Source organism: Ranitomeya variabilis, chromosome 2 (assembly GCF_051348905.1).
Source record: "Ranitomeya variabilis isolate aRanVar5 chromosome 2, aRanVar5.hap1, whole genome shotgun sequence".
NCBI lineage: Eukaryota > Metazoa > Chordata > Amphibia > Anura > Dendrobatidae > Ranitomeya > Ranitomeya variabilis.
In genome coordinates this window covers 542,160,577-542,186,236 of record NC_135233.1, presented here as the reverse complement: position 1 = coordinate 542,186,236, position 25,660 = coordinate 542,160,577, and the positions used below count along the sequence as shown (strand labels likewise).

General features: G+C 44.3%; 1 protein-coding gene across 3 annotated transcripts in view; it reads right to left on the bottom strand.

The window, feature by feature from the left end:
* Positions 1–25,660, bottom strand: part of NFATC3 (nuclear factor of activated T cells 3) — a 494,316-nt gene that overhangs the window by 158,788 nt on the left and 309,868 nt on the right. For all 3 annotated transcript variants that reach the window (XM_077288132.1, XM_077288133.1, XM_077288131.1), the window contains 3 exons: positions 25,631–25,660; positions 25,370–25,496; positions 17,361–18,392 (listed from right to left, as the gene is read on the bottom strand). The exon at positions 25,631–25,660 is cut by the window's right edge and continues 29 nt beyond it. In XM_077288132.1, coding sequence (XP_077144247.1) covers positions 17,361–18,392; positions 25,370–25,496; positions 25,631–25,660 — 1,189 coding nt within the window. The remainder of the gene's footprint in view (positions 1–17,360; positions 18,393–25,369; positions 25,497–25,630) is intronic.

Sequence of the window (25,660 nt, the reverse complement as noted above, 5' to 3'; positions counted from 1 at the left end):
CCCCCACATTACCACACACAATCCACACCACATCACCACACATAACCCTGCCCCCCCACATCACCACACATAATCCCGCCCCCCACCTCGATCACCACACATAATCCCGCCCCCACTCCATCACCACATAATCCCGCCCCCACCCCATCACCACACAATCCCGCCCCCCACCCCATCACCACACACAATACCGCCCCCCCACATCACCACACACAATCCCACCCCCCACATCAGCACACATAATCCCGCCCCCACCCCATCACCACACATAATCCCGCCCCCCCACATTACCACACGAGGCTCCGTCCCCACACATTACCACACGAAGCTCCGTTCGCACACATTACCACACGAGGCTTCGTCCCCACACGAGGCTCCGTCCCCACACATTACCACACGAGGCTCCGTCCCCACACATTACCACACGAGGCTCCGTTCGCACACATTACCACACGAGGCTTCGTCCCCACACGAGGCTCCGTCCCCACACATTACCACACGAGGTTCCGTCCCCACACATTACCACACGAGGCTCCGTTCCCACACATTACCACACGAGGCTTCGTCCCCACACGAGGCTCCGTCCCCACACATTACCACACGAGGCTCCGTCCCCACACATTACCACATGAGGCTCCACCCCCCCACATTACCACACGCAGCACTTCCTTTCTATGTAATTCAACCACTTCAGCCAAGGTAAATGTACAATTGCATCCGCATTCTCCCAAACAAAATGAGCCAAGAAGAGTCGCCAGGTCCATCTCACAGGCTGCAGGAAAATCCGGACAACGATGCAGTAACTGATCGACAACAACAATATCGACAAAATCGTAGGATTGTTTATCAACAACGAACACCTGAGCAGATTGATAAGGACAGAGAGATATCACAAGGTTTATATCAACCGAGTGACAGAAAGAAGGGAAGCTGATATATATAACCAGCGTCAACGAAGAAGGAATTTGACACCTGCGGAAGTTGAAAACAACAATGCCCGTCGACGTAAACTGCCACAACCTTCGAGGTATGCAGCAAGAAATCCAGAGAATATACCCACGTGGGAAAGCGAGACATTACATCGAGTGATTGCGGTGCATCTCACTTTTGGAAAGAAAAATTACACAGAGCAAAGTTTGCGTCGTGCTGCGGAAGTGGTACTATACACTTACGTGAAGTAAATGAATATCCTCAGCAGTTTCAAGCATGGTTAACTGAAGATACGAACGAGACAAAAAATTGTATTTTAAGTTAATTTACCACCTGCGTAAGCGCTATTGAATGTTGTCATTATTTACTTTAGTTAATCACCAGCAGCGTTAATTAGATAGCAATGAGCGTGCCGAGAGTTAAGGCCCCGTCTCACACAGCGACGCTGCAGCGATACAGACAACGATGCTGATCGCTGCAGCGTCGCTGTGTGGTCGCTGGGGAGCTGTCACACAGACAGCTCTCTCCAGCGACCAACAATCAGGGGAACGACTTCGGCATCGTTGAAACTGTCTTCAACGATGCCGAAGTCCCCCTGCAGCACCCGGGTAACCAGGGTAAACATCGGGTTACTAAGCGCAGGGCCGCGCTTAGTAACCCGATGTTTACCCTGGTTACCAGCGTAAATGTAAAAAAAACCAAACAGTACATACTCACCATCTGTTGCCCGTCAGGTCCCTTGGCGTCTGCTTCCTGCTCTGACTGAGCCGCCGTACAGTGAGAGCAGAGCGCAGCAGTGACGTCACTGCTGTGCTCTCACTTTACGGCGGCTCAGTCAGAGCAGGAAGCAGACGCCAAGGGACCTGACGGGCAACAGATGGTGAGTATGTACTGTTTGTTTTTTTTTACATTTACGCTGGTAACCAGGGTAAACATCGGGTTACTAAGCGCGGCCCTGCGCTTAGTAACCCGATGTTTACCCTGGTTACCAGTGAAGACATCGCTGGATCGGTGTCACACACACCGATTCAGCGATGTCAGCGGGACCTCAACGACCAAAAAAAGGTCCAGGCCATTCTGACACGACCAGCGATCTCGCAGCAGGGGCCTGATCGCTGGTACGTGTCACACATAGCGAGATCGCTACTGAGGTCGCTGTTGCGTCACAAAACTTGTGACTCAGCAGCGATCTCGCTATGTGAGACGGGGCCTTTAGCTGGCTGGAAACAGCTAGTTCCAACATAAAAGTCTTTATTTTGGCAATGGATCGCAGCCGGATCGCCCAAAGAATAAAACCACCATCTTTTATATTAATCTGGACCTACATCTTATTGAGTAGCATGGATCATGTCCAAAATTTTCCATGTCAATGATTTTCAAATTTTCATCAGGGTCATTTGGTTGTTTTTTGTTGTCATTATGATTTAAAACAAGAAAACTCAGTAGTTTGACAATAAATGGCTTCACCCAACCCACTAACCATATAAAATATATATATATATATATATACACATATATATATATATATATATATATATATATATATATACACATATATATATACATATATATACATATATATACATACACACACATACATAAACACTTCTTGATTTCTATTTTTTCAATGATTAGGTTTTCATTCTGTTATCAAATACAGCAAGCTTCACAAGACGTGCCATATAATTGAGCACATTTGGCACACATGATGCTAATAAGACAGTTTCATCTTTCAGTTAAAGCCTGTCTTGCTAAATTTAACTAACGTTTGTACAAGTACAGCTGTTATTGTCCACATTGGGAAACCAAAAAGGTCAAATACAAAACAGAAAACAACTCGTTAGGACCATTTTTATGCAGATCTGGAGGACATAAAGAGACTGTACTGTACTTATGCAGTCATTTAAGGGAGTTGGCCACTATAAAAATCTTCCCAGTGGTGTAGATTTCATGTGCTTAGCCTTTCAGAAAGTTTTTTTTTTTTTTTTTTTTCAGACAATTGAAGGAGCAAAGCATGGTTAGCCCACCTAATTACCAGGATGTGCACTCTCTTATGTTGATTCACAGCGATAGCTTGTTAAGATAATTGAAACTCCGGCCCTGCATGTGCGCACACAGTGTCCTCGCAGGCGTACTCTCAGCCCTCTCTCCTGTGTACAGTGGTCCCTTCTCATACTTCTGCCTATCAGTTTAGTAGTAGTGAGCGACCAAAGCAGAGATAGGGATGGGAGTGCAACAACACTGTTGCGTACACTAGCACTAAACATGGCTGATTTACCCCACTCATCACTTGCTGGATGATTTGTTCTAGGTTTATAATAGTGAAGCTAACAACCTCTGACTTGGTCAGAGCCTCCATTTCTCACACATACAGTGTTATGTGGTCTGTGAACATTTCTGTGATCTCTAAAACTGAGAAAAAGCATTGGAACATTATTCTGGATTGAATTTGATTGTCATCCATACAATTTTGATTTCATTCTGTTACATCACAGTGGAGTAAACTCACAAAAACAGCTTTGATTGCTGCAGGTCACCATTGTTTATCTTTTATTAAAAATAAACTTGGTTTCAACAGACCTAGCAATTATAAAATGCTTAAGAAGTGCATTAAGAGACCGGGAAGTAGAAGTGTTTATGATGGTGCACACAGATGCCAAGGACTGGGGCAGATGAGACTACGCCTGTTGCTGGAGCACAGGAAACACACCCATCCATGACACATAGGGTCTGTCCCACTTGGCAGGGAAGCACAGTAAACCACTTCTGAAGTCAGAGCAGTTTCAACAGGTGATCGATCGGTCGGATAGCAGATAAAGCTTCCAGCAGGCTTGGCAGCACCACACAGTCCTTCACACAGTCCAGTCTCCCCAGCCTACAGTTTGGATCACTTAATCCTCACCCTGATCCTTTTTCCTCTCACCATGTCAAGTCCCAAGAGTCTAGTGATCCCACACTAGGACACGGAGGAGCCGTTTACTACAACATTTCTCTCTCAACCTGCATGATCCAAGAGGGACAGGATGACATGCTGTTAAGGCCTCTTTCACATTTCCGTCGGTCCGGGGCAGTCGCAAACTGTCGGCCCGACGTACCGACGGACGTTGTGCAAATAGTGCACAATGTGGGCAGCGGATGCAGTTTTCAGACGCATCCGCTGCCCATTATGAATTCCAGGGAGGAGGGGGCGGAGTTTCAGCCGCGCATGCGCAGTCGGAAATGGCGGTTTCGACGGACGAAAAAAACGTTACATTGAACGTTTTTTCGTCATGACTGGCCGCAAACAGATGCGACGTGTGCCCATTCGTCGCAATCCGTCGTCAATAAAAAAGAATGCCAAAAAAACGCATCCTGCGGGCACATTTGCAGGATCCGTTTTTTTGCCAAAACAACAGATTGCGACGTATATGGCAAAAAAACTGAAGTGTGAAAGAGGCACAAAATTTAGAGCAGCCACCGCCACAAGAACATGATGGGGTGGGGGGGGGGGGGAAGAGTAAATTTGGGTTAAGGAGCAGAAAGATGGTGATTAGGCACAGTTGCCGCCAAGTCTTGTTTTTGTTAAGTCACAAAGTCAGGAGGTCCAGGGTGCGGTGGTGAAAGACGAGGTGGTGGATGACGAAGTCACTGAACCAACCTGGGAAGCTGGCATGCAGAGTGAGGACAGCAGCGCTGAGGGTGTCACGGGTGTGTCAGATGCTACAGGAGGTCTCTGCGTTTGGCATTGCAATCGCCTTCTTAATCCTTCTGACTTTTGGACCCAGTGGCAACCTCCCTATAACTCTAAGTGACACACCTGGACCTGGGTGTTTATAGACTCCCAGTCTGCTTCAGGGAGGCGGCTGAGATATTCACATTTTCCCCTTGTGAAAGCGTGAAGCTATAGCAGTCGGCTAACTTCCTCACTGGAGCTGTTGAAGGACGTTTGGGGTTATCGCTCTGGAGTCTGCTCAAGTTCAGTTGCTTCCCCTTGTTTGTCTGCCTTCTTATGTTTAGTGTTCAGTGGGGACTGACCAGCGCTCATCCTCCCTTCCCTATTCAGGGTCTAGCTCTATGGATATATAGGGCTTAGGTTCCTGCTCGGCGTTTTGATTAGATTACTCATCCATACAGTATTAAGTGCTTTACATTACATTTTTGTGGTACATAACAGTAGAAAAATGCGTTTGAGGATTTTTGCTTGTTTCGTCACATTTCTTACCTATACACTATTCTAGCTTCTGGAATACATTTTTGTGATATACAACACTCAAATAACAATGTTAAACATTTTGCTGGGTTACATTTCTCAGTCATAAGGTATTATGTGTTACTGGGCACATTTCATTGGTATATAACCCTCCAAAAACGTTTTCAAAATTTTATTGTTATTATATTGATCATCCATACTATTCTGTGGACTAGAGTACATTTCGTTGCTATATAAGCCTCAAAAAATGTGTTCAAAATGTATAAGTACCATATTGCCCACCCATATCATATTACAACTTCTTGGGTACAGTTCGTTGCCATGTAAGCCTCTAGAAACATGTTCAAAATTTATCAGTAAAATATTGCTTCTTCTTGGGTTCATTTTGTTGCTGTAAAAGCCTTAAAAAAACTTGTTCAAAAATTTATCATCATCATATTGCTCATCATCACCCTCAAAAATGCATATCCTTTAGGAGTCTAGGAGTACCAATGCATGACAATTTGAACAGAACATGTATGAGGCCTTCCTTTATGTCTAATACAAGGTGTATCAGAGTCCCTAATTTTTGGCAGTTATTGCTTCCTTCATAAATTAAACTGACATTTTTAATAACCCCCCCCCCCCACAAATTTGGCTTACTTAAATTATATATATATATATTTTTAAATTATTTTTACAAATATTGCCTTAGATACAAATCGAAAAAATGTTTAATATTTTTATTTTCCTGTAAAATGCCATTTTTCGTGGGTTTGCAAAGTTTTATTTTATACTAAAATTATTTAGTTATTGGGTGGTTTAAGAGATAAAATTCCTCCTTGTGTAGGAAGTCAAGTTGGTTTAAGGAGACTAACAGCCAATGCAATGCTTGGGAATTTACATACACAAATAGCCTCTTCGAAGAAGAGGACAGGTATGCTAGAGTCACGTATTTGGAGTAGCAATCCTAAAGGTACCTTCACACGAAGCGACGCTGCAGCGATAGCGACAACGATGCCGATCGCTGCAGCGTCGCTGTTTGATCGCTGGAGAGCTGTCACACAGACCGCTCTCCAGCGACCAACGATGCCGAGGTCCCTGGGTAACCAGGGTAAACATCGGGTTGCTAAGCGCAGGGCCGCGCTTAGTAACCCGATGTTTACCCTGGTTACCAGCGTAAAAGTAAAAAAAACAAACAGTACATGCTCACCTGCGCGTCCCCCAGCGTCTGCTTCCTGACACTGACTGAGCTCCGGCCCTAACAGCACAGCGGTGACGTCACCGCTGTGCTTTCACTTTCACTTTAGGGCCGGAGCTCAGTAAGTGTCAGGAAGCAGACGGCAGGGGACGCGCAGGTGAGCATGTACTGTTTGTTTTTTTTACTTTTACGCTGGTAACCAGGGTAAACATCGGGTTACTAAGCGCGGCCCTGCGCTTGGTAACCCGATGTTTACCCTGGTTACCAGTGCAAAACATCGCTGGTATCGTTGCTTTTGCTTTCAAACACAACGATACACAGCGATCGGACGACCAAATAAAGTTCTGGACTTTATTCAGCGACCAGCGACATCACAGCAGGATCCTGATCGCTGCTGCGTGTCAAACGAAACGATATTGCTAGCGAGGACGCTGCAACGTCACGGATCGCTAGCGATGTCGTTTCGTGTGAAGGTACCTTTACAATCAATATCACCCAGCCAAATTACATCTTCCTCTTTGTTCTGATGAGGTAGAAATCAACCTAAACAAGTGTCTATAAACAGAATGTCTGATTTGTTTTCTCATCCAACGTCGTATGGCAAGGTCGATAGTGCCCTTTAGGATTGCTATATCTAATAGGAGACAATAGAAATAAAGCTCCAGTCATCACCTTCTCTGAAGAGACTATTTGCACATTTTACAGATGAAAAATTAAAGGTTTATTAGAGGTAATTTGTTAAACAAACATTTTGTTGTATTACACAACATATTACCACAACATATGAACCTAGCAATTAAAAGGATATTGGCAATTTTTCTTCTTTATATACAAGTTTTTTTTGGCTAAAATGTCTTTTTTTGCAATTGGTTTCATTAACCACTTAGTGACCACCAATACATCTTTTTACTGACCTGCGTTATACGAGACTAGCATCCCCCGACGATTGACAATCCTGTAGCTATCAGCTGTACAATATAGCTGACAACTTACTGCATCTGCCACGATTTGTGGTGGTACTGACTAGTTTAACCCCTTAAATGCTGCGATGACTACAGCATCTAGATGGTTAACAGAATATGGTTGCTCCTTCTTCAACCCCATCGGCACCCTGAGATCCTGATAATGTGGTCCTGATATTTGCCATGGCAATTCATGGCCAAATAACGGCCTTAGAGTCTGACGGCTATAGCGGCCTGTTCAGAAGTTAGCAACATTTAGGTCTTAAAAATCAATTTCTTCATTCCAGTCATGCCACTTTGCATTAATTCCTGAAAAGCACCTGAAGGGTTAAATAAACTACCTGAAAGCAATTGTGAATACTGAGGGGAGCTGTTTTTAAACCTGTCACCCCCCTCAGGCGTTTGTAACTAAAAGAGCCACCTTGTGCAGCACAAATGCTGCATTCTGACAAGGTGGCTCTTTTTCGTTATGATGCCTGCACACGCTGAAATAAACGTTTATAAAATGTGCCCCCTCTTACCCTGAAATCATCAGAGAGGCGGGACTTTCCTTCTTAAAGGGAAGGTACCGCGTTTGTAGATCATTAATAAATCACTTTAATGTAGCATAACATGCTGCTATAACCAAGTTTTAAATGCATGTGAAACAGATTTCGTGTGTTATATGAGTTTAAAGAAGGCACTGGGGGGTTGACATCTTGGTTTCACAGCAGTTCACGACACTATCAGTGTCATTTTATGGCACCCCATGGACATAGGAGATAATAGACCGGCGCTGACCCTATCTCTTAACATTGCAGCAGCATTAGCAGTGAGATGGGCACGCCTCTGTGGGCTGCACAATTCACTGCTGTAGGTGTGACTAACAGCCATTTTATTATAGCCCAGTGCTATCTGCCCAGCTCCACTTACTCTGTATCGCAGGAAAGAAGCGCTGACTGGAGCTGGAGGATGGAGAGTGGGGAGGGCGGGTGATTTACCTCCCTGCTCCTCTGTACTTTCCTTCCTAATCAGACACAGCACAGCCGTCACTCCAGGCCTCCAGAAAATATATACTGGATGCAAAGGACAGCTATAGTGATAGCACCATATTACTATCAAGGCGCCTAGGTGTAACCCAGCATAGTCAGTATCCAGTGACTGAACTATCCACTTCTATCTACTATAAAAAATATACAGTATATACAGCTTAGTCATGCAACCACTGGTGAATAAGCTGCAAAGAGCGCAGCATCATTCACCAGCGGTGACATCACCGGCTTTTTCCCACGGTCAAGAGGTCACCTCAGTTTAGCCCGACAGTGATGCCGGGACAGTCTCATATTGGCACAGTCCTGGTTGAAAACTATTTAGCCCCCAGACTTCGATCACAGCGTGGGACAGAACGACAGACATGTATGGTATATGGTTTATTATTTTATTTTTATTACAGGAGATCGAGAGTGTCGCATGGATTAGGAGGAATAATAAAATGGAAAAAGTGTGTTGTGTTTTATTTAATTAAAAGACTTTATTCTGGCTGTGTTTATTTAACATGTAACAACTACAGGATTAGTAATGGAGAGGCGTCTTATAGACACGTCTCCATTACTAAACCGTGGGCTTGATGTCACCTGAAAAGTGACACCAACCCCACAAATATTACCCCTTTTGCCACCGCTACAAGGCAAGTAAGAAGACGGGCAAAGCGCCAGCTGCAGCATGCTGTTTTTAGGCTGGGGGGGCCTATATCAATGGCTCCTTACAGGTCAGAGACTAGCAGCCCCCAGCTATGAGCTTTAGCAAGGCTGGTTGTCAAAAATGGGGGGGGGGACCCCATGCATTTTTTTTTTTAAATTCTTTATTTAAATAATTAAAAAAAACAGCGTGGGGACCCCTCTATTCTTGATAACCAACCTTGCAGAAGCTGACAGCTGGGAGTTGCAGCCCCCAGCTGTGAGTTTTGTCTGGAAATAGGGGGGAACCCACATGTTTTTCATTCATTTATTTCCGAACCCATTCGCAGTCAGTGGCTGTCGAATACCCCCATCCTCCGCACCTACTGTTACTGTTATTAGCGACAGCAGGTGTTGAATGATGGGGGTAACAGTCCCAAAAGCCACCACCTGCTGTCGTGATGACAGCCAGCTTCAGCACCAGCCACCGGGGAACAGCGCTTACTGTAATGCTTCTTCCCAGACGACTGTCAGTGTGGTACTGATGCGGCACACTTGCCACACGTAGTACACACACGGACATCTCCAGTACCGTTTATTCCGGTACCGGAAATATACAGATGTGCGAAACCGGTCTTATCCGCAGTAAGCAGCCATATGCTTGCCATTACTGTAGCGAGATAACATAAGTTGCAGGGTTTGTGTCTCCAGAAGCACAAGCTGGACACAACGCATAGACACTAAACTGGCAGATTTGCAATTCTCCAAAAAAAAAAAAAAAAAAAAAAGCTAAGCATGAAGTGGATGAGTGGATGTTTCAAAGTGAAAACACTGGTGGGGATAAAATAGTCACTGTAGGTCAAGTCATTGAGACGTGCAATTTCTAAAATGAGGTTACTTTGTTTTTTTTTCTGCTGTCCTTGCACCTTCGGGGCTGCGCAAATGTCGCCCAAAAACTACTTTTGGAAAATCAGTGCTCCAAAAGCCATATAGTGCTGCTTCCTTCTCAGCCCTGATGTGTGGCCTAATAGTAAAGCATTTTTCGACCACTTTCCTGGCACGTTCAGGAGAAAATACATAACAAATTATGGGGCCCAGTTTCTCCTATTACGCCTTGTGAAAATTACAAACTTGGAGCCAAAATAAAATATCATGTTTTATTATCACACCCAAATGTTCTAAAGCTGTGTGAAGCATCTATGAGTTCAAAATGCTCAAAACGCCCCTAGATTAGTTCCTTGAGGGGTGTAGTTTCCATAATGGGGTCACATTTTGGGGCTTCTGTTATTTTAGCATGTCAAGGACTTTGCAAATGTGACATGGCATTTACAGTCTATTGCACCCAAATTTGCACTCCAAAATTCAAATAGCGCTCTTTCCATTCCAGACCCTGCCGTGCGCACAAAAATCAGTTTTTGAGACCATATGGAATACTGCCTCATTCAGGAGAAATTGCATAATACATTTTAGAGTTTAAAAAATTTAATTGTTCATTTTTTTCAATCCAGTTTATGGTAATTCCTGTGTAGCAAATGAAGGGTTAAAAATTTCCTAACAGTAGTTTACAATAACTTGCTGGGTGCAGTTTTTAAAATGGTATCACTTCTGGGGGGTTTCCAAAGTCCTTTTAAAACTGAACAGGTACGTAAAAAAAAAAAAAAAAATTGGATTCATAAATTTCCTTGAGAAATGCGATGCTAAATTTCAGCCCTTCTAACATCATAACAAAATAAAAGGGCGTTTGAAAAACGATGTTGACAAAGTAGACATATAGGAAATGCTATTTGTCAACTGTTTTGTGTGGTGCAACTATCTTGTTTAAGGATCTAAGTATTGAAAGTTTGAAAATATCTGAAATTTAATGAGAAATTTAGCAATCTTCACAAAAACTTAGCTTAAATTACAATATCTCATGAAAAGAAACAATCTCAGGCTCACCGGGATATATAGAAGCATTCCTGAATTATCACCACATAACGTGACATTGGTCCGATAAGAAAAATGGGGCTGGGTCGTTAAGATCAAAATTGGCGGCTGTCATTAAGGGGTTAAGAGGCACAAAATATACATATTTGTGTGTGTATATATATATATATATATATATATATATATATATATATATATATATATATATATATATATATATATATATATATATATATATATATATATATCTATACACATACACACACACATATATATATAAAACAAAAACATATAATCTATAAAACGGATTTCAATGTTTAAAGGGAACCGGTCGCGAAAACCCCCCCAAAACAAAGGACTATTAACCCTTTCACAACATATGATGTATATATACACGTTATATGTTGTGTCAACCCCTTTAATGAGGGTTCTGGCGCTGAGCCCGCAGCTTTTCCTGCACATGACCATTGATTTCATCAGCGGTCATGTGCCCCCCTAACAGCTGCTGGTGGAATCGCAATCCACTGGCGGCTGTTAACCTGTTAATTGCCGCTGTCAATCTCATGATCGCGCCGGAAGTGAGGCTCTAGCTTTACGCAATGGAGACCCTTGTCACATGATTGCGGGCCGTCAATGGGGTGCAAAGTATGACAACCAGGAGTCTGCAGTAGACCCCCGTGGTTGTCATTTCTAATCTGCTATGAATACCGCCCCGTAGCCGGCGTTCATAGCAGATGAGGATTTCTGCTACACAGAGCATGGCTCACACCGTGCTGTGTGTAGCACAAGCGGTCAGATGATAGATTCTAGTCTCCTGATAAGACTATTGAAGCAAGTAGGAAGTGTAAAAATAATGTTTTTTTCAGTCAATATGGCCATGTGAGGACTTGTTCTTTGCAGGACGAGTTCAACTTTTAACCGACACCATTGGTTTTACTTATGTCGTGTACTGGAAACTGGTGAAATTGCAAAATGAGTGCAATTCCACAATATATTGTTTTTTTAACATGTTCACTAAATGCAAAAACTGACCTGCCTCTGTGATTTTCCAGGTCCTCACGAGTTCGTAGATACCAAACATGTCTAGGTTGATTATATTTAAAGGGAAGGTGCCACCAGTTTTCTTGTAGTTTGTTTTTTTTGTGAAATTAAGCTTAAAATAGTAAATAAAATGTAATAATGCAATGTGTGCACATTTCTATATGAAAAATATTATATATTATCTTACAAATATATATATATATATTTACCACTAGGGGGAGCATTTTCTGTTTTAGACCTCAAGCAGCTATAGTGAGACTTACCAGCTTTACTGTTAGCTGGAAAATTGGGGCAGTAATTGCGGACAAAACCATTCCCTCCCCTTTTGGGTGGTCTAATATCCCTGGGGCAGAATGAAGAGTAGCATCACAGGGCAGCGTCATTTTGTGTGTGACTGCCATGTGATCTGCTATCACCAGCAGTTACTGCAGAAGCACAGCTTGTTTACAGAGGAGCAGAACACAGTGGACTCAGCAGCATGGTGGACTGGAGGAAGAGTGAAGACATGTGGTGTGTATGGAGCAGCATTATCTGAGCTAGCTGTCTGTGACTAAGATAAGAAGGAGCTCCAGGTCTGCAGTGAATGGCCAGGCATTGTGGAGGGAGGGGAGACATACATTAGTATGGCTGAGAGAGACTGATGGGAGAGCGAGACATGTAGAATGATGAGTGAGACACATATGGAGCATGATGGGGAGAGAGATACACATGGAACAGCAGGGGTGAGACACATGGAGCGTGATGGGGAGAGAGATACACATGGAATAGCAGGGGTGAGACACTTAGATGATTTTGATGTGTTTCTGCAGCGTTTTTGGATGCGCGGAATTGCTTCAAATCCGCAGTGTAGTGCACAACCAATGTTAGTCAATGGGAAATTGAGAATTGTTGTACACATGCTGCGGAAAAATATGCGCGGATTTGCAGGGTTTTATTTTCCGCAGCATGTCAATTCTTTTTGCGGGTCTGCAGCGTTTCTACACCCACTGACTACCATTGCGTTAGGGAAATCCGCAGCAAAACTGCAGGTGTAAAAATCTGAGGTTTTGCTGTGGAGTTGCGTGCGATAAAAGCTGCAGAGGAGGAGGGAGGAGGAAGAGTGTGGGCGGAGACTGTGTGAGCTGTGAATATGTGCGTGTCTGTGTGCGGGTGTCCGTGTGTATCTGCGTGTATGTGTGTGTGCGGGAACAGGGAGTATACTGCTGGTTTATTTATTTTTTTCAGGAGATTGAGGGCGTTGCATGGTTAGCTGACTAATAAAGATAAGAAACAGTGTAGTGTTTTATTTAATTAAAATACTTTATTCTTGCTGTGTGTTTATTTAACCCCTTAACAACTATAGGATTAGTAATGGATAGGTGTCTTATTGACGCCTCTCCATTACTAAGCCGGCTTAATGTCACCTTACAATACAAAGGTGACATTAACCCCACAAATATTACCCATATGACACCTCTACAGGGTAGTGGGAAGAGAGAGGCTAAGTGCCGGAATTGGCGCATCTTAGAGATGCGCCATTTAGGGGTGGCTTTGAGCTGGTGTTTGTAGCCGGTGAAGAAGGGATGCAATATCCATGGCCCTTTCTTAGGCTATTATCAGCCCGCAGCTGTCTGCATAGCCTTTTCAGGTTATTAATTATAGGGGGACCCCACGTCGTTTTTTGGGGGGTCCCCCTATTTTAATAGCCAATAAAGGCTAAATATACAGCTACGGGCTGATATTCATAGCCTGGGAAGATCCATGGGTATTCACCCCTTCCTAGGCTATAAACATCATATAGTTCTTACATAATACCGCCATATAGATCACACATAATGGCGCCATATAGTTCTCATATAATACCATCATATAGATCACATATACCGCCATAGTGTTCTCATATAATACAGCCATATACTTCTCACATAATACCGCCATACAGATCACACATAATACCGTTATATAGATCACACACAACACCATGTAGATCACACATAAAACCACTATATAACTGTCACATAATAATGCCATAGATCACACATAATCCCACAATATAGTTATCATATAATACAGTCATATTTTTTACATTATTCCACCATACTGATCAAACATAATACCACCATACAGATCACATATAATACCGTCATATAGATCACACATAATGCCATAATACAGATCACACATAATACTTGTCCGCATCAAGTGTGGTCTATATGACAGTATATGACAGTACTATGTAAAAAATATATATGGCGGCATCATGTGTGATTTATATGGCAGTATTATGTAATAAATATTTATGGCGGTATAATGTGTGGTCTTTATGGGAGTATTATGTGATAAATAGATATGGCAGCATTATGCATGATCCATATGGCAGTGTGCTGGTCATTGGGGGGTCACAGAGAGAGATGTATGGTGGAGGGAGCACTTTTCAGGAGAGCAGTGTACTGGTCTATGGGGGGGGAAGTGCGTGCACGCTGACGCTCACACGCTGACACACACACTCACAACTGTATACTTAGCCTTTACTGGCTATTAAAATGGGGGACCCCAAACAAAAAAATTACGTGGGGTCACCCTATAATAACCAGCAAAGGTTATGCAAACAGCTGCGTGATATTAATAGCCTAGGAAGGGGCCATGGATATTGCCCCCCCAGGCTAAAAACCATCAGCTCTCAGCCGCCCCAGAAATGGCGCATTTATTAGATGCGTCTTTTCTGGCACTTTGCCCGACTCTTCCCACTTGCCCTGTAGCGGTGGCAAGCTGGTTTCATATTTGTGGGGTTGATGTCACCTTTCTATTGTCAGGTGACATCAAACCCACAGCTTAGTAATGGAGAGGCGTATACAAAAGACACATCCATTACTAATCCAAGAGTTGTATTGTAAGTAAAGACACAACCAGAATAAAGTCCTTTCTTAATCTTAATTAAACCATACTTACCGAACGCGTAATCCCCGAATCCCTCGTCTCCTGCAACAAAAATAAAATAAACCAAAAATAAACCACAAATATTCCTCACCTGCCCGCCGAGAAGATAATCCATAATGTCCCACGACGATCCTGATCACTTTGAGAGCAGTCACATCAGTGATATGACTGCTCTCAAAAACAGCCGGCGATAGACTGACAGGATCCCCTGCAGTGGATCACTGCGCCGCCATGAGTAAAATGTTTTTTTTTTTTTTATGTGAATGTGTATGTAATGTAACTTTTTTTTTTAAACTGTGAGCACAGGTAGCGGCAAATTATACTACTCTCCCATCAGACATAGCCCAATGGGAGCAGTAGTCTCATCGGTCCGCACCTGCTTTTTTACCGCAGGTCACCGCTGCAGGTCACAGTCAGCTGCGGAATCACGCTGACATCTGCCGACATGATCCCGCAGTGCAGTGACCGACAGTACCGGCGGTAGCATTACCGCAGGTGACAGTCACAGCTGTGGGGTCACGCTGACATGTGACAGCATGACCCCTGCAGCTCCTGTTATCACACGCACTGAGCTGTGTGTGCAATGGGGAAAGACATGCAAAGGGAGAGGACTGCATAGGAGGGAGAGCGACCCATGGAGAGTGAGACATGCAAGGGGGAGAGGAGTGCATAGGAGGGAAAGCGACCCATGGGGAGTGAGACATGCAAGGGGGAGAGGGAGAGCGACTCATGGGGAGAGAGACATGCAGGGGGGAGAGGAGGGAGAGCGACCCATGGGGAGTGAGACATGCAAGGGGGAGAGGGAGAGCGACTCATGGGGAGAGAGACATGCAGGGAGAGAGGAGGGAGAGCAACTCATGGGGAGTGAGACATGCAGGGGGAGAGGAGTGCATAGCAGCGAGAGGGAACAGGCACAGGGGGATGGAGAGCACACATGGGGAGAGAGACAGTCACCTCCAGGGTCACAGAGGGAGATATATGGGGAAGGAACAGGGTGACTGCAGCACAGAGTATTTCAGGAGAGCAGTGTGCTGGCCTATGGGAGATCACAGAAGAGATATATGGTTGAAGGATATATGATCCCTGCTGTGGGCATGCTACTTCTCTCCCCTGTTTTGTGCCTAACATTCTTGCCACCCCCTTCCCCCACCTTAATCCCTGTCCTGTCAGCTGTCCTGCTCTTTCTCTAGCCTTCCAGGTGTCCCTCTCTGCAGGTGGTGAGTGGGGAGGTGGAGAAAGAGCAGGAGAAGGACACAGGGCAGTGTGTGAGGAGCAGAGGATGTCTGCTCAGGATGTGCAGTGCCTGGACTGGAGTACAGAGGAGCACGGAGGTAAATCACCCACACTCCCCACTCTCCATCCTCTGGCTCCAGTGAGCACTTCTCTCCTGTGATAGAGAGTAAGTGGAGCTCGGCAGATGGCACTGGGCTATAATAAAATGGTGGCCAGTCACACCTACAGCAGTGAGTTGTGCAGCCCAAAGAGGCGTGCCCAGCTCACTGCTAATGCTGCTGCAATGTTAGAGATAGGAGATAATAGACCGCCACTGACCCTATGACCATGGGGTGCCGTAATATGACACTGGTAGTGTCGTGCTACTGCTGTGAAACCAAGATGTCAGCCCCCAGTGCCTTCTTTAAACTCATGTAACACACGAAATCTATTTCACATGCATTTAAAACTTGGTTATAACAGCATGTTATGCTACATTACAGAGATTTATTAATGATATACAAACGCGGTACCTTCCCTTTAAGTGGTGAAAAAAAATCCAAATTTTGTTAAAAAAAAAAGAATTGCGCCATTTTCTGAGACCCGTAGCATCTCCATTTTTCAGGATCTCGGGTCGGGAGAGGGCTCAATTTTTGTGCACCATTATGACTTTTTTATTGATACCCTTTTGGTGTGGATACAATCTTTTGATCGCCCATTATTGCATTTTAATGCAATGTTGCAGTGACCAAAAAAAGTACCGTATTTTTCGGACTATAAGACGCACTTTAGTTCCCCAAATTTTGGGGTAAAGTGGGGGGTGCTTCTTATAATCCGAATCTGGGTGCTGTGCTGTAGAGGAGGGGGGCAACTCTGGAGTGGTTTCAGGGGGCTGGGGTGGGCTGCCAGCGGGCTGCTGAGACAGCAGGAGGTTCTGTGCTCCCGCTCATTAGCCTCATGTAATATTAACTGCACCTGCTGTCCATCACCTCGGTGCTGAACGTGTGCCGAGTTGATTCACAGGGAAGCAGCGAATATGACATGTGCCTGCATCTCCCCCCCACTCCCATCATGGATATGGCCCCGTTCACTCATATGCCCCAACGTGATAACATTTTTGGTGGAAATGATGCTTAAATAAAGACAAAGTTACGATCATGGTTTATAAAGCTCAAATTATTGTTGCCTGCTTTAGGAAATTTTTAAATTGAGATATCACAACACGTTGAATTACATATTATCGCCCTAAATAATTACATAAATATCCATTAAATAGAAGAGTTTAAAGAATATTTGGCACATTTTCTGAGTAAAAATAAACATAATTGAAATGACACGGCATTGCTTACCATCATCCAACGTAATGTCCTGCAAGCCAATAGACTGGAAGTTAAGATCATCATCCTCAGGCTCAGGTTTCACAGACAGAGAAGTGTTATCATGGTGGAATGGAGAAGAGTCCTGAATTACATGGTGCCCGAGAGTGACAGTGTGGGAAAAGCTACGCAGTCCAGGCCTATGGGATTGAGAAGGCAGTTGTCCAGAATGAACCAGAGGGGTGGGAGATGGTGATGAAGCCTTTACACTTGATGTTGGCGATTCATATGGAACTGGCTGTACTTGAGGAGAAGATGGACTAAACAGTGGCGAGTGGGTTAATGAATTTGTATTAGGATTGGTAAGGGAAGAGGTAGGACCTGGTTTTGTCAGGTGATAAGAGACGGAAGGAAGTTGAAGTGGTAGATGCCCAATCGACGGACTTGTTGAAGATGATGGAATGGTACTTTGACCAGTGTTTGGACAAGAGTAACCAATCTGCTGGAGATGTGATGACTGCGTTGTGTGGACCAATGAATCAAGGATGGCAGGAGATGAGGTGGAAGGACTTAATCTTGATGTATGATATTGCATCATTGCCAAGGACTGATTGTCATGGTTGACCAAGCGAGGAATACCTGTTTCTTGCTGAAATGACAGTGCATCATACCCCTGAGCAGGGATTGAATTCAACGGAAGACTGGACTGTCCCTTGTATATTACACTAGACTGCATAGATGAATAGGAAGACCTGGTGGTAGAAGCTGATACATGATACGACTGCTGTAATGTTGGAGGGAGGCATTCTGCTCTCCCATTCAAGTTCCTACCTTGTGTAAGGTGGGGAACTCCGTGATTCACCAGGGATGGGTATGTAGGCTGAGAAGGGCATCCTAGATTTCGATCCAAAGTGGACATAAGCTTATCATGGTTAGGTCTCTGATCTGCAGAAGATCTATCGGAGTGCAGGGTTTGCTGATCAGAAACACTCACTACAAGGGGCAGAGATCCAGAAGATGTTAATGGTAGATCCTCTTCTTCGATGTGTTCTCTTTTAGGTATAACTGTTAAAAAACAAGAAATATTTTAGAATGTACGTGCAAAGAAGTTTATGAACTGTAAGACAAGTAGTCCTGATGAAGAGGTCGGTTCGACCTTGTTACGCATTAACTTTTCTAAATTAGGAAGAATCTTTCAATTCCACCATGGAGTCTAGCTTGTCAGTAAGGACTGGGGCGAGTGCAGCATTCACCAGGTATTATTTTATTAGCAACAACCACAGATTTCACCAGCCCACTGAAAATGAATCCAGTTCAAGGGCTCTTTCACACGTCCGTGTCTCTGGTACATGTTGTGACACTTTCCACATGTAAGGGAGACACTGACACAGATACATTGAAATCTATATGCTTTGCACGTCAGTGTGTTTCCACGGACTGTGTGTCAGTGTGGCCCACACTTAAGACATGTCAGTATTTTACCAGCAGCACATGCCGCAAAATGTCCAGCACGCGGATGACACACTGGGATGTCATCCGTGTGACACGTCCCGGCACCTGACAAGCAGCGCTACAGTAAGCGCTGTTCCCCGGCGCCGTGTGCTGAAAAGCGCTCTCATCATTCTCCACTGCTCTGGCTGCGATCTGCTCGAGCAGCGGAGTATGATGAGAGTTATATTCAAGTTAGAACTTGCTGATGGTACTATTGCTCCCTTCACCCTAAACCTGCTGCAGCTAATAACAGTGACAGCAGGAGCAGCTGATAGGAGTATTCATCAGCCACCTCCTGCGCTGTAAATAAATAATTAGAAAAAAAAACGGCATGAGTTCCCCTCTTTTCTGTAACCAGCCGGGCAAAACTCACAGCTGGGGGTGGCAACCATCAGCTGTCGGCAAGGCTGGTTATCAAGAATAGAGGGGTCCCCACGCTGTTTTTTTATTTAAATAATTTTAAACAACAGCGTGGGGTTCCCCTCCCATTTTTGACAACCAGCCTTGCTAAAGCTGACAGCCGGGGGCTGGTATTCTCAGACTGGTAAAAGGCCATTGATATAGCCCCCACCGCCTAAAAATAGCAGCCAACAGTTGCCTAGAAAAGGCGCATTATTTCATAGGAGTGGGAAGGAGACAAGAACTTCGGTGGAATTAGGCATTAGGTGAGTATAACGGTTTGTTATAATTTAACAAAAATGGAAAACTTTTTTTTTTTATTTCTAATAAAATTCTTTATTCTGACTGTGTCTTTATTTACGACAGCACACCGCGGCGCTAAAACATGCAAACATGAAAATTGAACTGCATTACTGCACTGGAAATATGAAAAAATGAGAGCATTTAGCGCATAATTTGGCCAGTTCATGTGTACCTGGTAGCCACATTAAGGCATCTGTCTTATACTAGGTCCTAAACTTTCCTTTCCTTGCTGAGAATAAATGTCTTCATCTGAATAGGAACCTGTGAATCCTCCTCTTAGGCCTGTTTCACACGTCAGTGGCTCCGGTAGTGTGGTGACAGTTTCCTCACGTACCGGAGACACTGACACACGTAGACACATTAAAATCAATGTGTCTCTGCACATGTCAGCGTGTTTTTACGGACAGTGTGTCCGTGTGCAAAACACGGAGACATGTCATTTTTCTCCGGCAGCACGGTCCGCAAAGCGTCCCGCACACGGAGAACAGTGTGCACTCTCCTCCGTGTGCACGTACCGCCGCAGGAGAAACAGCGATACAGTAAGCGCTGTCCCCACTGCGTATGGTGCTGAGGCCAGCATTCATTCCTTCTCCCCAGCAGCGTTCGCTGGAGAGAAGGAATGAAAAATCAAGTTTTTTTTTTGTGTGTTTAAAATAAAGTTCGTGGTCACATCCCGCCTCCCACCACCTGTGCGCCCGCCCGCTCACATTAAAATACTCACCCAACTCCCGCGATGCTTCCTCTCAGCGCCGGCAGCTTGTCCTGTGTGAGCGGTCACGTGGTGCCGCTCATTACAGTGATGAATATGCGGCTCCAAGTCCCATGGGCAGCTCCATTACCCCTCCAGTGGCTACCAGGTACACATGAATTGGCCAATTTATGCGCTAAACGCTCTCATTTTTTCATATTTCTAGTGCAGTAATGCAGTTCAAGTTTCATGTTTACATGTTTTAGCGCCGCAGTGTGCTGCCTTATTTATTTGACCGTATATGAGTTGGTGACTCTAGGTTCAGCACCTGTTCACACTTAGTCTATGTTTGGATGTGACGGTCAGTTTTTTGAAATTTGTATTCATTAGCCTTCTGACTGAGCACTCCTCCACCTCTTAGCCACAGGTGTTTTAATAGCAGCAGGTCCATTACCCCTCCACAGAGAGAGAAATTTAATCTAAGAAGAGGATTCACAGGTTCCCATTCAGATGAAGACGTTTATTCTCAGCGAGGAAAGGAAAGTTTAGGACCTGGTATACGAGAGATGCCTTAATGTGGCTACCAGGTACACATGAATTGGCCAATTTATGTGCTAAACGCTCTCATATTTTCATATCTCTAGTGCAGTAATGCAGTTCAATTATAGGATTAGTAATGGATAGGCGTCTTATAGACGCTTCTCCATTACTAAGCTGTGGGCTTGATGTCACCTGACAATCCAAAGGTGACATAAACCCCACAAATATGAACTCCACTTGCCACCGCTACAGGGCAATTGGAAAGAGCTGGGCAAAGAACCAGAATTGGCGCATCTAATGGATGAGCCAATTCTGGGCGGCTATGGGCTGCTATTTTTAAGCTGGAGGGGCCTATATGAATGGCCCCATACCAGCCTGAGAATACCAGCCCCCAGCTGTCTGCTTTAGCAAGATTGGTTGTCATTAAATAGGGGTGTCTCCCACGACTTTTTTTTTTTTTTTTTTAAATAATTTATTTAAATTTTAAGACCCCTCTATTATTAATAACCAGCGTTGATGAAGCTGATAGCTGAGGGTTGCAGCCCCTAGCTGCGAGTTTTGCTTGGTTGGTTATAGAAAATAGAGGGGAACCCACGCAGCTTTTTTATTTATAGCGCAGGCAGCGGGTGACGAATACTCCCATCAGCCGCTTCTGCTCTCATGGCTATTAGCAGCAGCAGGTGTAGGCTGATGGGAGTAATAGTCCCATGACCTGTCCCCTGCTGTTATTGTTCTCACTTGAATACAAGTCTCATCATTCTCCTCTGCTCGCACTGATTGCCACCAGGGCAGGGGAGAATGAGGAGAGCAGCCTTCAGCATGGAGCCGGGGAACAGCGCTTACTGTACTGCTGGCACCCGTCTGTGTGGTACTGATGCAGCAAACGGTTGCCACATGAGTGCCACAATTATTACACAAGCGGACACAAGGACACCGATTTTTTTTCCGGTACAGGAAATAACAGGACGTGTGAAACCGGCCTAAAGGTCACCAGCAGCAAATTCTCATCACCTACTATAGGGATGTCAGGTGGTGTGTCCTGACCACGACAAGGTGAGTCGGTATAGGGGAGGAAAAGCGAACATATCTTTTGTTTTGTGCTGACAGGTATTTCATTTATTTTTTTATACAGTATTTATGAAATATAACAGTCAAATAAATTTAGTATGCACTATTTAGATAAGATGCAATTAAAACAAAAACAAACAAACAAACAAAAAAAAACCTCATGCCTGTTTCATTCGTTTTGTCAGTAAATTATTTTCTCCGGCAATTTTTAAAACTCATGAGTGGTTGCCAAGGATTTAAAAGGGGTTGTCCATTACTACGGCAACCCCTTCTAGATCTGAATGTTTGCCCCTGTGAAAATAAAAACAGCTATATTCACCCGTTGCGCTGTTCCAGCGGTGTCTGTGTAAGAGAATGGTCAGCCATAATATACTGAGCATCCATGTTGGCTCTAGCAGCCATCTTGGACAAACTGTAGTCAACTAACTTTGCTAAAATAGCTGAGGCTCTCCCCAGAATAAAGGTATAAAATGACCTCAGTGCCATTACTAAGTATGGATGGAGTCCAGGGAGACTAATTGGAACAGCTGCAGGGCACTGTGATAGGAAATAAGTGGCATTATATGGTAGTGAATAGTATATGTATTAAGTTAAGATAGAAACCAGAATCAAGAGCTGTCAGTGTATGAAGAGTTATAGCAGCATGCTAAAAGCATGATGTGAATCATAAGGTTAGTTAAGAAGGACATTGAAATTTATGATTTTTAATGTTGTTGGGGAAACGTTAATTAATGTTGTCATATTGTGTCATTGTATTCTTTGTTCTAAAACACATGTTTCTCTCTGCAATATGAGGTTATCATGTATACGCCTTTTGCTGCAAGGTGCAGCTTTGTCTCAACCATGTATAAAAAGCCCGTTACTGGTGTTCGGGGCCATTACATCGCCAACCTGCTGCCGTGCCACAACATGCCCATTCCATTGCCATTCTGCTGCTGTGCCACACCCTGGCCAGGCTAGGGCCAGACCACTGCCAGATGTCCCAGAGTTACTTTGTCTGTCTGGACTCCTGTTCGTGCTCACATGCTTTATTTCTCTGACTATCCATGTGCTGTCCTGCTGCGAATCTCCGAATAAACCTCAGTCTCTGCTTGAAAAGAGGATTGTCTACATATTTTTCCCGACTCTTCCAGCTCTCAGTAAGGACTTTTCTTACAGTCTGCACCCGCGTTCCCAGAGCTCACATTAAGACTTGTGAGCCCTGTCAGTGCAGGTATCATTACCTCTTCTTTCAGACATTTAGATAATCAAAAGGAAGGGAGAGCTGTGGCTGGCCACTCAGTTCCTCTTAATTACTAATATGTCCGAAGGTGGGGACAGTGACGACAGGGTTGATTCCGTGCAGGGCTCAATCGGCATTATAAACACTCGTGAGCCCAGAGGACACAAGTGCAGACACCGCTGGAACAGCGTCAGCATGGGAAGGGAGTATAAGTTTTTATTTTCACAGGGGCAAACATTCAGATCAAAAAGGGGTTGTCCAGTAGAATTGATGTCCTATCCACAGACAGGCCATCAATGTTCTTACATTGGGTGGGTGTTGAATGCCAAGCCACCCCATCGCTCAGCTGAAGTCTGTTCCAGCAGCAGTCAGATACAAGCGAGGCAGAGAGCGGAATACAACAGCCTTGTTCATTGCTTAGCGGTCGCGGCTGTGTCCAGTAATTTACCTCCGTTTCATTTGGGAGCTGAGCAGTTGGGATTCTTGGATCACCCGCCTGTGCCTATCTTGCTGAGGGCAGAGCCGGTAAGGCTGGCGCATGCGCACTTCAGGCTGGCCGGTGCATGCTCTACCCTTGGCGTGGCAGAGAGGAGTGCGCCTGCACAAGAGCGTGATGGGGACAAAATGGGGGAAGACGGTGATTGTAAGAAAAGAGGAGGGTCAGGATGAAGACCAGAGACGCCCATCGGACTGGACTGCAGTGTATTTGAGTATAATTAAAGCATTTTGTTTGCCTTGCAGAGCGAACTGGGGACACAGACAGTATAGCAGAATGCTGTAACAGAGAGCTTACAGGTGCTGGCCCTGGCGACAGTTGTTATAGGGTTAAAGGTAACCTAAGTGCTGAAAATTTACAGCACTTGGCTCTGGGCTTTAATCTTGACCCCTATGGTAAATTTACAGAGCTGAGTAAAGACTAATGCAGTCTAAAAGCAGCTCCAGCATCCGGCTGTCAGAAACAGGCAGGGATCGCGGGGAGAAGAAAGGGGTAGTAATCAATTGTTTCATTCAAAGCCTGGACATGCTATTGCAGCCAGGTAAGGCTACTTTTACACATCAGGTTTTCGCTGTCAGGCTCAATCCGGCTAAACTTCAAAAAAACGGTTCCGGCGAATGTTGCTGCCGGATCTGTTTTTTTTTCCCATGGACTTGTATTAGTGTATTACAATTAACAAAACATTTGTTTATGACACAAAGAAGATTAAAAAGTGTTCTTTGGTCTGTCCTTTCTTAGATGGGAACGATAGCGGTCATGGACCAAGAAGGTAAGAAAGTCATATGCACCATCAGTGCCGTGCAGGTTCAACCATCCCTGCTACCGATAGGAATTGTCTCTGAGCCAGTGGGGGGGGGGGGGGGGGAATGGGAGCAAGGCATCAGTGATAGGAGACAATCTAATAATGTGTAGAAGACGGACACAATAGGAGGAGGGGGTCTCCACAGTGATGTATGCTGATGACAATCAAGAAAAGGTGGACTGTCAGCAGTGGACTGGTGCCGCGCTGATCATTTATCTCCGTTTACAAACACATTATATATAAAAAAGTGAACTAAAATAATAAATAAAATTTGTAGTCCGCTGAAAAAGGGACAATTGGAGAATATATGTAAACCAAGCTTTGCTATAAAGCCTGGGGGTACCGGAAATGATGAAAATTACAGATGAAAATATTTTGGCAGATCATCATGGAGCTTGGACTTAACAAGAAAATGGCTTGCTTGAATTAAAAAAAAAAAAAATAAATAGAATAATCTCTTGGAAACAAAAAGTTGCAGTTTTAGTAGCAACAGCTGGAACAGGAGCAGGTAGTGAGGGACGGTGGAACAAGTCAGGAGAAATATACACTCCGGAGTATAGGTTTCATAGGAGTCTTACTATCTACATTAGGTTACAGGATTGGCTGGGAATAAAGAGGAAACCAAAATCACCTAAGAGGAGCTCCTGCTCCCCATACTCTGTGCACACTCACAAGCCGCAGCATGCTCCTACAGAAATCCTGCATACTCCTACATCGGCAGAAAAAAGGAAAAACTACAGCTTGGCGTTTGCAGGCTTGTTAGTTGTTACATTTTATTTTCCTATAAGGTTCCAAAACTAGAAAATAAGAAACAAAGCTGTTATTCAGTCTCCATGGGTAAAATGCTGACCCTTCATCGCTGCTCCAGTCTTTATTGATAAGCTGCAGCAGTGAAGACACATCTACAGCCCAAGTGACCGCTGCAGCCAATCACTTTTGGAATTCACTATTTTTGGTTCCTGTATGAATTTGTTTTAAAATCTACACAATAAAGAAAGCCACAAAAAAATGAGAGCTGTGTAAGCCCACCAACCTGGTGTATATGTAAAACGCTGGGACTGGCTACGTTTTCTTTTCCCATTGCATAGATAAAACTGAACTTGAACGCCTGTCACAATTGACTTGTTGTGGTAGGGAGGAATTTCAACAACGATTTCATTCTGAAAGGAAGCAAGGACTCTTCAGTGCACCATCATATCCATCCGCAAATCAATACACCATAATAAATATGCATCTTTAAAAGTACATTCTGCTTAATCTATTGTGCTATAGATTTATGGGGAATGAAACTCACCATCACTTGTCTCTTCTCAGCCACAATAGT